The sequence below is a fragment of the Crassostrea angulata genome, chromosome 1, assembly GCF_025612915.1.
Source record: "Crassostrea angulata isolate pt1a10 chromosome 1, ASM2561291v2, whole genome shotgun sequence".
Lineage (NCBI taxonomy): Eukaryota > Metazoa > Mollusca > Bivalvia > Ostreida > Ostreidae > Magallana > Magallana angulata.
The window spans coordinates 9,951,014-9,968,154 of NC_069111.1; the positions used below are offsets into that span (position 1 = coordinate 9,951,014).

The window sequence follows — 17,141 nt, forward strand, 5'->3', positions numbered from 1 at the left end:
AAAATAAAGGTTTATTCCCGCTTTGTACACCTTTGGTACCGAAAAAAGTGTGCGAAACGTGAATTTGACTTGGTGAGATAATTACTTAATTGCAATAGTATATACCCCATCATCAAATTTGTGCAAAACGGGAACACGCCAAAATAAAGATCGAATAGTTTGCGGTATAATTAAAAAACTTAAATACAATGTAGTGATGAGTAATGAAATAACTATGACTTCAAGAAAACTACTTATAACATACATGGTAAATTATTTCTTTTTGTTCATAATTATTATTATTCTCAGAGAGTATAAACAAATTTACCAATTTAACAACAGTGTAAGCAAATATGAAATATTCGACTCAAAATTGGTGTACATGTGCCTTGTTTTAAAATTTTGAGCTTAAATTATGTCAAAGTCCCTATAAATATTCATATTAGCATTACCTTAGGGGATCTATACAATATCATTTATAAAATTCACATATTCTTTTATCTTTATGTATTATAATATTTTTTAAAATCTATTTAACATTCTAGGTATATTTCTTTAAGGTACCTGGTTACGTTTTCTATTGAAGAAAACGTACCCTAAGTCTAGGATAGATTTTCTTCTGGGTACGTTTTCTCATCACACCCACAGAGCACCGACTAGCACTCATCAATGTTATGCACTTTTTTTTTTTATATCATACATTCATAATCATTATTAAATGTCTTAAACTATTTCAATGTTTCATTTTAAAGCTTGACTTATATCGGTATCATCTATATTGAATTATTTATCATGTATTTTGTCAAAGATAATAAATGCAGCTTTGTCACTGGAATGGAAGATAAAACTACGAATGGAACCTATCATCATACTTCGATAATTCATCTTGGTCATGTTGCAGTCTATAATTTATACATTGTGTGGGTATTTTTTTTTTTTGAATACAGGATTACAGAATAAATATTAATCATATGAAATTCTCTTGCAGGCATCATAAAAAATCAATGAACGTGCGGGTATTAATAATTTATCCTATATGGCATCATATGTACCTTTTGGACAATGCTTTAAATTCATTGCTCGCGTCATTTAATTGATGATCGGCTCCAGAGAGGATCTTGATACTTTATTAGCGAGTTGTTCTTGGGACTTGTTTTATACAAATTGCCAAAGATCATACGTGAAAACTGTTGTACACCGGGTTTCCAAAATGAGAAAAAAAAAAACACCAAAAAAATGAAAATTTTGGAAACTAGATATTAACAAAGATCCATCTTACCAATATGTTACGGGGAATACAGCATTTTATTTCTCTATTTACGAATCTCATGCTTAGGGAATTAAACTGTGAGTATTCATCGCTTCAAATATGTTTTTTGATAATAATTGAATTAACTTGTTAATTGACTCTGATAAATGATTACGAACTTTACTTCTATTTTATAAAAACATCTAATTATACATGTTTTTTATCCATAATATATCTCTTTCATATATGTCGATGAATGTGAATACCCCCCCCCCCCCCCCCGTTAGACTAAGGTTTATACAACTTATGTGTAAAAAAAGAAAAATTACGGTGAAAATCTGTTATTGACGGATAGAGAGCGCCACATCCCCCTTAAAATTTAGAAGTAAAAGAAACAACGCCTGCAACGAGTCGTCTTTATTTTCAAAGAAGACGATCTCAACATAGAAATATGGCGTTTGTTTTTTTAAAAGCTTTATATGATTACAATTCAAGTTGTTTTTCAATTCGTTATCAACATCTGATATGATGCAATGAAAGTTTTAATTACTAGTATTCCCAGGGTCTTGATTTTGAAAGCCAATGTGGCAAAAGTTTACAATAAATGACTGCTTCTTAGGTTTGGTAGGCCTTCATCAGATAAGACGATAAATCGAACTACTTGATTGTTTGTTCTCTCAACGTCTTCAGTCATCAACAACAATCACAGTAAGATCAAGTCGTTTAAAATGTCGGATTTTCCTTAGTAATATTCCAAGACATTATTCCAAGACATTTAAAACGATTTTTTGAAAATTCGCCTATTACATTTAAAAAATTTAGCTTTTTGTTTTCGTGTTTTAAAGAAAAAAACCTTCTTCTCAAGAACTACTGAGTCAACTTCAACGTAGTTTAGCATAAATTATCTTTATGAGAAGGAAAATATAAATTGCAAAAATTAGGGGCTAATTCTGTTTCAAATTTGAGTTATTAAGAAAAAAATAAGAAAGAAAAGGCGTGTTGCATCCATGAGTCTTGGTAAAATGGGAAGGCATGACCGGGCCAGGGCAAAACAAAAGATTGACAGTTATTAATCTGCCAATCTCATTAAAATTTCAAGATATTTACTGAACAGTATATTTGTATTCGCTGTAAATATTGCTGCAAAATAAAGCGTAATTGGGATTGACGATTGCCGATCTGCCCCGGCTTTTATTTTGCCCCGGCCCGGGTTTGCTTACCCATTTTACAAAGACTCGTATTCCATAATTCGAAAACGAGGTTCTTTGTTTAAAGCAGCCATGACACTAATATGATAAACGGGTCGATCTGACATTGATGAATTTGTTTGTTGTGCAACAGTTCGTGTACGAAGGGAATCTTTGAAACATGTAAAATACATTGGTGCCGATTTTGTGAATTAAATTGAGGCTCAATATTTCAATGCGTTGACAGTTTTCACATATGACGGTGGTGTTAGCTTGTTGTGATTTTCGTTTCGTTTTCATTTATGCTTTGCGTTAGCCTGGGAACTCTCGCTTGTATTTCCTGATTTTTACGTATCAAATCAAACAGAGACTTCGGTAAATCAAACAGTTTACTGTCATCTGATGTATTAAGAATGAACTAAAATGCAATTCATTCAGGCTATCGGTAATTCGGTATCATCTTTTGCGTAATGGTAGAATAATGCAATATGTTTTGTTGAGATGCTCGGCATTTTCTCGAGTTTATTCAGTTTAAATAGAGTTTAATATCGCTGACGGAAATATGTAGGTATATACATGTATATGATTCATTTTGAAAAATAAACTGTGTTCTTTATTTGTTATAGTGCATGTTTCTTGTGTTTAATTGTTTACAATTTCTATTTACTTAGCATATTTGAGTGTTAAGCTTCGAATTATAAGCAAGATACAGAGATTTGATCACAATTCTATGTTTGTACACAGATTTGAGGCCATTCATTTTTTTCCATTTTAAATGCCGAATAGGAAATACCAAGTTCAAAATCTTAAGCTGAATGTAATAAACTCATGTGAACAAAATATGACTCAAACCTAGCAAAATTTTGAGCTCATCTTGCTTATAATTCTACGATTGACCCTGAAATTTTGTTTGATCATTAGAAATTCTATTTGAATTAGAGCATGTTAAATACTTGTACACAAAACAGTTAAAGAATGATATGCTGTATATAACTACTCTCTGGGGCCCCCTCTTTAAACAATGAATAATGTGAAATGTGAGTAAATAAAAACGACATCGTTAAAACAGTTTCGATAGTTCTGACACATTTCTGTTGTGGGAATAAAAGAATTATCGCTATTCCTAAGAAAATATTACAGCGGAAAATTATCCTGGTTTGTAGGCAATTGTTATTTTTGAATAAAAATGAAAATAATGGGTGGGCCATAGTAAATTAGAGTGATGTGCCTGTCAATACGGTAACATTGATTTTTATAGCTCTTTAACGTCACGTTACAACATTTTTTATTCCAGTGTATTCATCAATCAAGTGTGAGTTATGTTATAAAAGTCACGAGTTTATGCGAGGTAAACAATAGTCATTTAATTATAATGGAGAAGACAAATTAAATTGTTGAATATTTTTAATTTGAGAAATTGAGCGCATTTAGGTGCAATTTTCTTCTTCACATATATACATGTAGGATTTTTTTGATAAAATACAATAACTATTATGTTTAAAAAAATACAATAACTAGTAAGTAGTTGAGGATTAAAATGTACCTATATGCTCTCATATATTTGATCGCTTTATTAAGTGGGGAGGGGGGCAGAACGAAAATACAGGGAATTAGAAGTTATATAACAGTTTACCCTTACCAATACCGAATACTTTACAATATTTATTTTTTTGTTATTCTACCGAGGGCCATATGGCACAATATCTTTTGAACGCCTATAGTTGCTCAGGTGGTCGATGTGGCCCCATGGGCCTCTTGTTTAAATAGTAAAGTCTTGTGTTAAAATGAATGAAATGTTATCATACACATTATGAGACATTCGATATCATCTCCAAAAATATATACATGTGCATTAAATTTGGTCAATTCGATGAACGGTATGTTTGTATCTTGTTTCATTTCACAATATACCCCAACAACGCTGAAAAAAAATATAGGTGGATTCGTGCCTGATCCTAGAGATTAAAGATGGAAACAGCTCCGCCTTCATACATTGTGCACCGAATAGAAAAACCGTTTCACGCTTTAATATTCTATAAGCTAGCATAGGACAGAATGTGAGAAATGAAATCAATATATCACAAAAATTCGCTCTTATCTATTAACTATTCCGATAAATTGAATTCTTGTCACAAAAAATCATAAAACTAGACAACTTCATAAATGATTCACAGACAGATCAGTTTGTCTTTTTAATATTTGGGTTAAGGTAAAAATCTAGTAAGTAAAAGATGGCTACAGGGATGAAACTTCTTTTCATAGAGTGTACCGGGGTCTAAGTTTTTGGTAAACACAATTAAAAATCATGTTTTTATGTGTCAATTTCTATGAAATGTGAAGGAAATAAGTAGCCGGAGTTTTGACCAAGTGAACCAAGTTCATATCCCGGTGAACTTTTTAATTGTTGTTTATTTCTTAAATAATTTCTTAAAGCTGCAAAGTACGGGAAAAATATTAAACAATCAAGTATGACGTCGAAAAAGATACTCTGGAATCACTTACTATTAATAAAACAAATACTGATGTAGTAGCAAATACTTTCCCGACGCATAGTTTTTTCTCTTAAAAAAAAATATCCGGGTTAAACTTTCCCATCAGAAATATTGCCCAGACATGTAATTTACTCTTTGGGAACTTTTAAAAATAAAGCCCCACGGGAAAAATTATCTTCGCTTGGCGAGCATCTGTTGTAAATGAGGCTTTACGCCAATCGGCGGTGGAGGATTCTTACAGTAAATGATAATATTTTGCTTTTTTGTAACCACAGGTCAAATATGTAATCTTGGCATGGATAACAGGAATGAAACGAATTTATCATCGGTATATCACTACGCTTATGCAGAACTTACCGCAGACAAAGCCTTGAATGGAAACTATTCCATCCACCATACTGACTGTGCTGGATCTGCTAATGATACATCTCGTCCTTATGCCTGGTGGCAAGTCACTTTTAAGTCTGTTTCCAAAATTTTCAAAATCAACTTTATCTTCCGAGAAATGTGTAAGTATCCAAAATATGCTTGTAGAATTATACATGTACGTGTCCTACTGTAAATTAAATTAGCAAAGATTATTTTTTACAATAGTATTATGTTGGGTAACTTTAATTTTTACCTATTTAATTGTGATGCGTACAGCTGTATGTATATACAATAATAACAATAATTTGGATTTGGTCCTATACTTGGATATTCATTGATACTGTTTTGACACAATATCGTACATCATCTTTTAAATATTGTATGATAGTCATATGTTCATTTCATACGGTAATATAAGATACAATGTTTATCAATACAATAATATTAAATACAATATTGCATCATATCATACTTACAATAAACATTATATAATACAATAAAAAACCGTAATAAATAATGATGAGATATGATGCTGTAACACGTCATGATATGACATAGTATTGTATTTTACATTATTGTATTTGATCACATAATACATAACATATGGTACAATATAGTATTATATGATACAATATCATATCACATAATACATCACAATATTGTAAAATATAGTATGATATTGTATTCTTTGATACTGTATCATATTTGATACACAGTATGGTATAGTACCATATAATACAATATATATTGATACAACATTGTATCATATCATATGATACAATATAATGTGATAAGGTTAAATAGTATATACATATGTAATACAATATCATAGTATACATATTGTATCTTATGATACAAAATTATATATTACAATATCAAATAATACAATATAATGTGATATAATAATATATCATAGTATACAATATATTATACAATATCATATTATACAATATTGTATGTACGATATTATATAATATACGTATCATATGAATCATTTGTAACAGTGTCATGGGATAAAATAATATTTTAATGATACAATATCATATTATGCAACATTGTATCATAATAAACAATACTATACATAATAATAACATGAATCAAAATCATATCATAAAATATAAAAAAAATTGATATCGTGTCATATTTCTTTTTACAATATAACTTTTGATATAATATTGTATCATATTAAACAATAGTGTATCATATCATACAATACTATATCATAGGAATCATGTTATATTATTTAACAACAAACACATCTATCAAGCAGGTTTGAGTGATGTAGGAGATTTTTTAAAGCGTCCTTGATAATGGAGATCAGACTCTGCATCTGAAGCTTCCTCTACAAACCATTTACATTATAGTCAAATCAACTATACAAGCTATTATCTATAAATGATAATGATGGCACCTGTTTCAAAAACTGTAACCAGCTCTTAAAACCTTAACCTCCTCCAGCATCCGAAACCTAAGGCTCAGATTGAGTATCCATGCCTGTCTGGTGTATCAGTATCATAAGACGCATCATCCATGCAAGTTTGGTGAAGTTAGGACCAGTATACGTAGCTACTAAGATATAATCATCAGAGGGCACCTGCTTCTTAAAATTCAACCAGCTCTAAAAACCTTAACCTCCTCCAGCATCCGAAACCTATGGCTCAGATTCAACATTCATGCCTGTCTGGTGCATCAGTATCATAAGACGCACCATCCATGCAAGTTTGGTGAAGTTAGGACCAGTAATTAGGGTCTTCCGTTTTCCAAGGAAGATCGTGTTGTTTTTGTTTTAAAACTCAAATATCTCGAATATGCTAAACGGATTTTCACAAATAATACAAAATATCAAGGTCTTTTATCACGTACATTTTTGTTGATGACGTCACTTCCGATTGGCGATTATATTCGTTTTTCTTTTTGTAAAAAAGCGATTTTGTCTTCCCTTTTTCTAAAAAATGATTAAAGATAGAAAATTGAAAATTTCAGGAATGATAGATTTTTGAATTCCTAGGGCCGAATAGGTAAAACCACGATTGTCCCTCACTTCCGATCTACTCAAACAGCATTTTTTGAAAATTGTGTTCTAAAAATTTTCCAAATAAAAAAACTTACAATTTTTTCCATTAGAATATGTTTTAAACTTATCAAATTTGAATATAAGCAGACCGTCTGTCACTTCCAGACGTCACAGGAAGTGATTCCAAAATTTCGATTTTTGGAATTTTAAAGCTTTAACATTTCTGTACTGAATACAAAACTACAAACCGTTTTAAAATCGGACAACGCATTGCAGAGATATTGTAGTTTAAAAATGACCTTTTCCAGAAATCTTAATTTTGCAGTGTAGGTCCACAAATTAGTTTTAAAGGAAGTTAATATAGTAACTTGTACCAAAAGTCAACATTTTAATTCAACCCTATCATTAATTTATAATCAAACGGAAGACCCACTCGTTGCTCGCAACGAGATCGTGTCTAGTTACTAAGATATAATCATCAGAGGGCACATGCATCTAAAACTTTTACCAGCTCTAAAAACCTAATCCTCCTCCAGCACCCGAAACCTATGGCTCAGCTTCAGCATTCAAGCCTGTCTGGTGCTTCAATATCATAAGACCCACCGTCCTTGCAAGTTTTGTGAAGTTAGGACTAGTAGTAACTTAGATATTGCTATCAAAGGGCACCTGCCCCAAAAACTTTAACCTGCTCCAAAATCCATAACCTCCTCCAGCATCTGAAATTCAGGATTCAGATTCAGCATCCAAGTCTTTCAAGTCCATAAGTAGGTCCAGATGCATCATCCATGCAAGTTTGGTGAAGAAAGGACAAGTAATAACTTAAATACAGGACCTGCAACGAAAACTTTAACCAGGTCCGGACACTGACGCCGGGAGTATAGCATAAGCTCCCCCTGACTTCGTCTCGGTGAGCTAAAAAGGGGGGGGGGGACGACCAATCGATGAATATCAATGCCCGTTAACTCCAGTGCTTGTTAAGGTGGTATGGGACACCTGTCGATATTAATGTGGATATCAGTACACTTTAAACAAAACACTATCACTGATTTAAATTTTTCAAATTTTACAATATTTGACAAAAAAAATTATTTTGGAAAGGTAAAAAGCGGGATTCGAACTTACAAAATCACGCTACAGTAACAATTTTGGGAAAAGAAAACATTTATAAAATTATAATACTTGATTTTATTGTTTATTTTGATACAAAGTACATGTACATCATAATGGATGTGTCCCATACCAGCTTATAATCTTTTATTTGTAAAAAAAAATCCCCAACGACCTTTTGAACATTTTTCGTGGGTAAAATTCGACCAACATTTTTCTCGTTAATATAATTTCAACATCAGAGTGCAAGTATACAAATAAAGCAGGTCCTGTCAACCATTATTTACCTGTTAATGAGCCTTTTGGTACCGGTATGCATAATTTCTAGGCATATATAACAAGTCTCTAGCAATGAAGCGCTCGTTTGTGCTTAATAGGAAGAAACAAAAACTTATTCCACCTACCACTAACAGTACATAGATAGTACATGTGTAATACAATTTGCAAGCAATTACCGTCCCCGGAAACTTGATGTAGTCTTAAATGGGTACGCCTCACGATCTGGCACTACTGCAGATGCAGGATCATAATCAGGACAATTTTGAAAAGTTATAAATCCTTTTCCCGGCACATGTATTCTTGTAATCGAATTTCCGATTCTTGGAAACATTTAAACGATAAAATGCTTTTTTATTTTTCATGCGAGCATGAAAAAAGAAAATGAAATGTTTTAATGCCGTCATGCACCCTCATAGCAGGTATGAAAAAACCAAAGAGAACATTTTACATAAATTTTTTTTTTATAAGCAATATCTATGTATCTATTTTTGAGAAATATTATATTTAGATTATCGATGGGGAAAATTGCCTTTAATAAGCATTTTAAGTTTTAAATTTATATGTCCCAGAGAAAGTCTGTGGGGGGAGGGGGTTTCCAACCACCGACACCCCACCCCCCCCCCCCTGCAACCCCCAAAATTCGCCAATGCATGTATAACCGTTGTTCAGGTATAATAGAGAAAACATTTCATACGTGCATGGTGACTGGAAGTCATTTTTTAACAACTGTATGGTGATATTCGCTGTTATGTTATTTCATTTCAATGTGGTGAAATCACAGTAGGAGTTGATTTAAATCAATTTATTTTGATATCTTCTTTCTTTCTTCCATAAAAATTGATTCTTCATTATCTTGGATTGTCAGACTATCGACATGTGGGATATTACGTCTTCATCACCAATCACACGGTGAAATACGATCAGTTGAGCGGACTAGATCCTGTGTATCATGACAATGAAGCAAATTCTAGCTTCCAAAACACGATAGTTTTTCCCGGAGGCTACTACGGACGCCAGCTTTACCTCTTCGTCAACCATACTAAACCCTCTTTTATGGAACCATGTGAGGTGGAAATTTTCGGTATGGTTTTCGACTGCAATTAGTCTTAATAAAAAAACAGACTCTATTCATTCTTTTTTTTTTTTTGCAATTCCTAACACAGATTTAGATACAAGTGCAGAACTGTAGATCTTTGAAAACATTCTGATTGTCAGACCCCGATTTTTTTTCATAGTGCTACAACTCTGCAGCTTGATTGCATGTAATGGTTAAAATTAATTGTCGAATTCCGATGGATAGAAATAAAATAAACGTAGAATTGAAAGGCTATGTTCCCGATAATTCCAACTCACACAATTTTTTTAATTAAAAAAAGACGGACAACTCAGCAGCACATTTAAAGATATGCATTATTTTCATTTATAAGATTTTACTGTACTTGTGAATAATTTATGTGGATTGTTCAATAAATATTTCGTTAGTTTCATTTCTGAAATATGACATTGGCGATAGAATAGGCATAATTATATATAAAAAAAATTAAGTTATCACAAGTTACATTTTCATAGAGTATCAAAACTTCGTTCGCAAATCATTATTTGTAGATTATCATCGTTGTGATGACCGCTGAACATTCTCAATTTATGATCTTAAGCCCAAGTAGATTAATATATATTATTTCATACCCATTTAAATGTCTTCTACATTGTACATATCAAAATACGGTTACATATACCAGTATAAAAATTGACATATATATCTTGCTATAGGGACACAGTTTTCAAAGTTATCATATATTTGAAAAAATCTTGATTATTTTGATATTGACATTAATGTTTGTTAACTTTTCTTAGTACTTTCCTTATTCAATTCTTTCAAAACTGCCTAAATGTTTATAATCAACAATCTGAAGAATTGTTAAGCGACACTAATATGTCCCTGTTATGTCTACTTTTGTGCCCAAAGAAAACAATCAAAATTTTTTTTTACCTCATCCTCCCAAGTCAAGGGATTCTGATCCGCTACGCTACTCACAAATTCTCAAATTTATAACGGCTTAACATTGATCAGTACTTAAACAACATCGGTTTCATTGTTTGTTCCTGTTTTGCACACATTTGAAAATCTAGTATAATAGAAAAAAATGTGTGTGATATGGGATTTTGTCCAGGTGAGATATTATCTTGGTTGCTATAGTCTGTATCATTATTCAAGCTAAGATTTTACTTTGAATCCTAGCTCCTAAGCTACAAAACGCAAGGAAAAAAAAATGATATGTTAAATATTTTTTCTGATGTAACCATTTTACGAAGGTTGTTCGGAAATTATTTAGACAACACGAACATTTTCTTTTCAAAGTTACGAATTTTGGTAAAAATTGGTATGAGTATTGAAGAAAAAACAACAAATAAATGAAAATAATGTAATTAATTTTTAAAATTTTTTTTTATTTACGAAGGTACATAAACAAGTTGGCGTTCGGAGTACACGGCGCATGCATAAACTCGGAGATTAAAGAAACTTGAACATTTACTTTCTAAATGTCGGTAGACCTACGGTTAATGATAAAAGAAAATCAAATAATATACATTCGTTTTGCCATTTATTGTGACTAACTTTTGATCAAGTTTCGCTAGTGTTCGGGTTGAAATACGGAAATAGTAACAATATATTAACGAATCCATAGAACTTTGACCACAATGGTAAATTGAATTGTTTGCGTCAACGAGGCTCAGCGAAAATACCTGTTTCTCGGAAGAAGACTTTTTTTTCAGACAACGCATTTGTTCAACAAAAAAACTAATCGATGAACGGGGTATCTGTTCCTTCAGTTTATCTGTTTTTGTTTTATATAATAACAACAAATGGACTAAACATCAAATACATTTTAAACACTAACTGATGTCAACATATGTAAACTATGTACAGAATGACTGTAAGAAATCTTTAACGGGAATTAGACTTTCGGGTAAAAATAACTCGATTTTCTCAAAAATTGGAAATGGAGATTGTTTATGTAAATGTTGGTATCTTAATATTTAAAAAAAAATGAAAAATAAATATTTCCTATTCCATACGTTTGTACGCTGTTTAAATTAAGAAGCGTTAAAAAGATGTTGCGATAAGTTTTTCAGCTGCTCCGGGTCACTGGACGAAAGCAAGTTTGTCAGCTTACCAGGGATGATTTAATAATGTCATGATGTAGAACGATTTCACATTGATAAACTCTTACCTGGTGTATATTTTGGTAAAATCTCATTGGTTATCTTTTTCCCCAAAATAATCAGAATATTTGTCTCAATAATTTTCGAACAACCCTCGTATGTCATGAGAAAATTTGATGCATCACGATTTTTGGATGGTTATTTCTTTCATGCATGTATTTTTTTTTTAACAATTTTTAGATTTCTGCAACTTTGCTGTATATAAAATATGTTCTCGCCAGCATTTGCAATGTACATGTTTAAATATATTTTTTTTCACTATAACTTCAATTAACTTTGTCTCTCATGTGCTGTATCAAATTTGTGTAAAAATGTTATTCTTCATGCAATCCCCTAAGGGAGGAAATAAAGATAGAATGAATGAACATCTATTTTTCTGTACCCAATTATCAAACTTGAGCAAAACAGGAACACACCCTAACATTTTTCATTCTTAAAAAAACACTTCTTATATGATCATGCCAACTTTGATGAGACCAACCAGACCTATTCGGTCAAGGGTGTGTGAGTAGCGGAGTAAATCTTCGATTGGGAATGCATATTTACCTTGGATTTAAATTTACGAAAGCAACAGATATTTTTTTCTTTTAAACTTAATTATGATAAAAATGCTTAATTTTTACGGACACGCCAGTTCTTTAACTTATCATGTCACGTACCGTTATATCACGGTATGTTATTGCAAAAAATCTAAACATATTAAAATCTGTCTAGTAAAAATTTAGTAATGTAGACATTACTAAATTCTTATAATGTCTAAGGTTTTAGAATATTTCTTTGTTGTTTAGCCTTTAGATTTCTAGCCATCCTGAAATCTGCTTTTTCCTAAATATACTTTAAATTGACATCTAACCATTTTAGCCTTAGTAAGACGGCACATACATGTAGCAATTGTATATTGTGTATTGAAGTTTAATCTATCGTACTAGTTTATGAAACCATCGAATGTGAAGAAATTACACTTAATAGTTCAATTTGGTTTCTTAGAGAATTGGTGTTTTAAGAAACTCAATCCGTAAAATATACCAATTATCAATAGACATTTCATCTTTTAATAGCTTTCGTGTTTTTGAGTGAATTGCTAATAAGGTTTTCATATGAATTTTAGGCTGTGTTACAAATGAGAATGTCCCGGGTTGTAACTGTTCAGATGCCACGATTGATAATCAGGAACTGGGTATTTGTAAACATATAAAGAACTCGCAGATAAATTCACTAGAAGTTTTTCATTTTCATATTTTTGAATGCAGATTTATGAAAGACGTTTTACTTTGCTTTCTTTTGGTACTATTCTTATAGTTCTGTGGGACAGCAGAATTGCATTTGGAAATGGGACCGTCACCCTACACTGTTACAAGTACTACCTCTCTATCATGAACCTGACCAGTCAGACTGAGTCAGAATTAGAGAGTATTTTAGAGGCGTGTGACGGAAAACAACACTGTACCATTCCAACAAGTCAGAACTTGAAATACAACACAATCAACTTTTATTGCACCGGTAAATACATATGCCAAAAATCTATGGTTTCAACACTTACACTTGCTGACTAAGCAAATTGAAGAACATATTCATACTAACCGAATTAATCTTTTATTTCAGACCGATGTGTAAATGAAGCCTACAACAACACAATTTTTGTCTCTCAACTCATGACAGATTCAGGTATACGATATCATAGGCCTACTGAGGCCTGCATTGATTTCACTGCGTTCCTTAAGTCTCGAGAATTAAACTGTTCAGAGCGATATGTACTGACCAACGGAAACCTCACTCTGCAGTGCCAAAGAGAGGGCCAGTGGATTGGGGAAGCCCCAGTGTGCAATGGTAAGATAACTCTTCAAATGATTTCAAGGTGATGAACACAGCTCAAATCAATAGAATAGACCAATGCTTATCTATGACCAAAACGGTTTTTAAAAATTTCGATCAGTAGAATTTCTGGTAGGGAAATAATCCAAATCTATGTTTAAAATTATCATCGCGCGATAGCATACAGTTTACTTTTTACGTTATAAACAAGAAACATTGTAACACTATCCTAAAAGGGATATATATTTATCTCTCAATGGAAAAACAAGTATAAAAAACTTTTTTCATAAAAACTTTTTTTCTTCGAGGAAAAACATCATTCGAGTTTAAGTTGTGTCACTTCCCCCAAAAGGAGAATCAACATTTTCTGAATCATTCATCATTTGATGGATCACGTATATACAAAAAAGACAATTAATATATATTAATTGAAAAGATTATCCGATTTCTTGCTTAAATGTAAATGGCACCACCGTTTTTAATAACATGAATTAAAACTTTTTTTCAGTTACATGCCAGGAACCTATACATGATAACATTACGACGATTCGACATACACATCCCTTCTCCAATTATTTTGTTGATTATAGTGTAACTTACACATGCAGGAAAAATCATCGTATCGTGGAAGGGAATTTAACGAGAGTTTGTAATAAGAGTGGTGATTGGACAGAAGATAAACCCGTCTGTAAACGTAAGAGAAAACATTTTTAAAATTATTTTTACATAAATGAAAGTATTTTTTCCCCATAAGCTTAAACATGAATAACTGGTATTGCACGGATTAAACTGGGTTGGTCTTCAAACTTTATTCTACTATGGTCAACATCTTATTTGATGTCACGTTTTTTGTTTGTTTTTGTTTTTGTACCAGGTTGTGAATGTCCATGTGAGCGGTTAAAGTCTCAGAATTTTATCACAGACCCTCAAGTACTTCAAAACAGAATCAAAGAAATGGAAAAAGAATTGACAATTAACGAAAAGGCTCTTTCAGCCTCAGTGAGGAAGAAGACATGCGCAAAGGACGAAAGGAAATCAGCAAAAGGAATTGGATCCGTCCTTGGGATCGGGATAATCGTTTTTGTTGTGTCCATAATTGTTTGTAGTGACATCCCAATACTCTATAGACACATCCGTTACGGCCCGTGATATCAGCTGCGGGCTGATGTGTTATATTTGTTTGTTCAAAGGTACATTTGGAGTAATTTATCCATGGTCTAAAGAAAGACTTTATTAGCGACTTTTATTACCTTATAGGAAACAAGAGGAAATAAGAAAATTCAATGTTTATTGACTTTTTGAATTGAACTATTGACATGCGTTCTGTTTACCTGTATATCTCAAGGTGAATTGTTTAAGTGCATTTAATAATTTTTCTGTTAATTCTATTCGAATGCCGACTGCCTTGTCTTTAAATATGTCATCGGTTCTGGAATTTACACAGTTTCTAAAATCGAAAGGTAAAAATAGAGAATTGGAAGAAATATTTGATTGTCCAACTTACTAAAGAGAATATCAACACAACATTTGCCCAGATGGTCAAGAGATTTGTGCATTGCAGATTTTCGAAGAGAGTCACTTTTGTAGATTTGTGTACCAATTTAAGGCCAGGACTGATGTAAAGTTCTAACAACCCAAACCTTAAACTGGTTCATGTTTTAAAGGAAATTCAATTTTTCATCGACATAAAATATCGCTTTGTCACTGAAATCAGAGATACTAGCTAGTTAACCTAATCTAAAATGCTTCAGCAGTGAACCGTAACCAATGCTTCAGTAATTTTTCACATCGTTTCTGTCCTGATCATTTTACAATCTATTCATGTATTTTTTTTTATAAAAAGGAGAACTAAATATAAATAATGAAAATCTCTCGTTTATATCTTGAAAAAAGACGTGTATTATATTGTAAGTATGAAAATAAGATGTGTTAATTGAGAATACGTCGTCGATATACCTGCATGGTGAGTTGATCGCCACAACGAGTGTTTTCACGTACAATTTTCAGAATAAATTCTGCTTCATATGAATTAAAAATATGTCTGCTAACAATGAGATGCAATTGATACATATGGGAATCCCATCAGATTGTTGTAAGACCTGATTTCCATAACCTACATAAATGTGGTCTATCAGAACTCAGTTATCTTTTTAATACCCATTTCAGAGTAATTGTGTGCATAATCGGATAGGTTTTTAACAAGATAGTTTTGTAAAACTAGTAAGTTAATTTACGTGATCCATTTTTATTAAAAAAGCAACTATCAATGATGTTAAAAAAGTCTGGACACTAATCTATCGTGGGAGATAGTTGTATAAAGTCTATAAAAGTCGTAAGTTTTGAGGCTATACATTTTGGAGAAATTTTGGGATTTCAAATTTTCTCTAAGTTTTTTTAAATTCTTAAGTATCTACATCTGATTTACACCGCTTCTTGAATTACTGTTGCACAGTATCTTGAAAAATATTCTTGTCCATTTAATAAAAATTCTTTTTCCAAATAATTTACTCCTATTTACTCTTTTCTAAAAGAAAAAAAGCAGTTAAAAATGGTAGGCCTGCATTCCATGGAAACTACAAAATAGAGGTGGAAAAAAAATGAATTCTAAGAAACTGTTGGTATATCTGAACATTGTGAACTACTTTTAAAATACCGTTAGTATATTTTCCATTCCATATCAGAATCCTGTCGTTCATTACACCCTTTTGGAAGTTTTAAACAATTATCACCAGTTTTCAGTTGACACAAAGATGATGACATGTACGGTATAAATGTCAATGTAAAATGATTACTATTATCCAGAAAACTGGGGAAAATAAGAGCACCATTCAATATCAGATGTATATTTTTATATGGACATTATTTGAAATCTGAAGACAAAATCTGTTAAATTATTTCACATTTACTGCACTCTCCTCTGCTCCTGGGTATCGAGCCCATGAACTAAGTATATAGTAATGATGAGAAAGAATGCCTCTTCAAAAATGCTGAATTTCATGGACCCTGGAACAGGGGTTCTTTTGTTAGGACGGGGCTCTAGTGATTTCATGGTAAAAATGCATTAATCATTTAAAAATATTCTCCTTTGTTCCTGTGTATTTAGACAGATGAACAAAGTATATAGTAATGGTGAGGAAGAATGCCTCTTTTATTATCGTGAAGTTAATGGAAAAGAGAGTTAAAACTACTCCTTACTTTCATGTAACAGTGCTGATTTTTCTGTCATCACAATCAATGAAGTTCTTTTCATTCGTCAATCAAAATATCATTTTAATGCTAGCTGGAGGTAAAACTATAATCAGTTAAAGAATAAACAGTTCTGCATATAGTTCTGCAGTTTTGTTAATATAAAACATTAAAAATCATTATTAATGGGGGTGTGCATTTATCTTGTACATTTGAGGATAAGAATGTAAACATTTCTTGAA

At 31.9% G+C, this 17,141-nt stretch overlaps 1 protein-coding gene across 1 annotated transcript; it reads left to right on the plus strand.

The window, feature by feature from the left end:
- The first annotated feature begins 1,094 nt into the window (after positions 1–1,094).
- LOC128167883 (uncharacterized) lies at positions 1,095–16,812 on the plus strand. Its single transcript, XM_052833836.1, has 8 exons — positions 1,095–1,326; positions 5,183–5,416; positions 9,542–9,757; positions 13,010–13,078; positions 13,201–13,401; positions 13,504–13,728; positions 14,222–14,407; positions 14,588–16,812. Exons 1-8 carry the CDS (start codon positions 1,263–1,265, stop codon positions 14,860–14,862), a joined length of 1,470 nt encoding a protein of 489 aa, XP_052689796.1. The 5' UTR covers positions 1,095–1,262; the 3' UTR covers positions 14,863–16,812.
- The last annotated feature ends 329 nt before the right edge of the window (positions 16,813–17,141 follow it).

Excerpts from the sequence above, each read along its gene's own strand:
- LOC128167883 (XM_052833836.1), top strand. The coding sequence starts at position 1,263 with ATGTTACGGGGAATACAGCATTTTATTTCTCTATTTACGAATCTCATG. Across the intron at positions 5,417-9,541 it reads CTTTATCTTCCGAGAAATGT|ACTATCGACATGTGGGATAT; the intron begins GTAAGTATCCAA and ends TTGGATTGTCAG. Across the intron at positions 14,408-14,587 it reads AGATAAACCCGTCTGTAAAC|GTTGTGAATGTCCATGTGAG; the intron begins GTAAGAGAAAAC and ends TTTTTGTACCAG.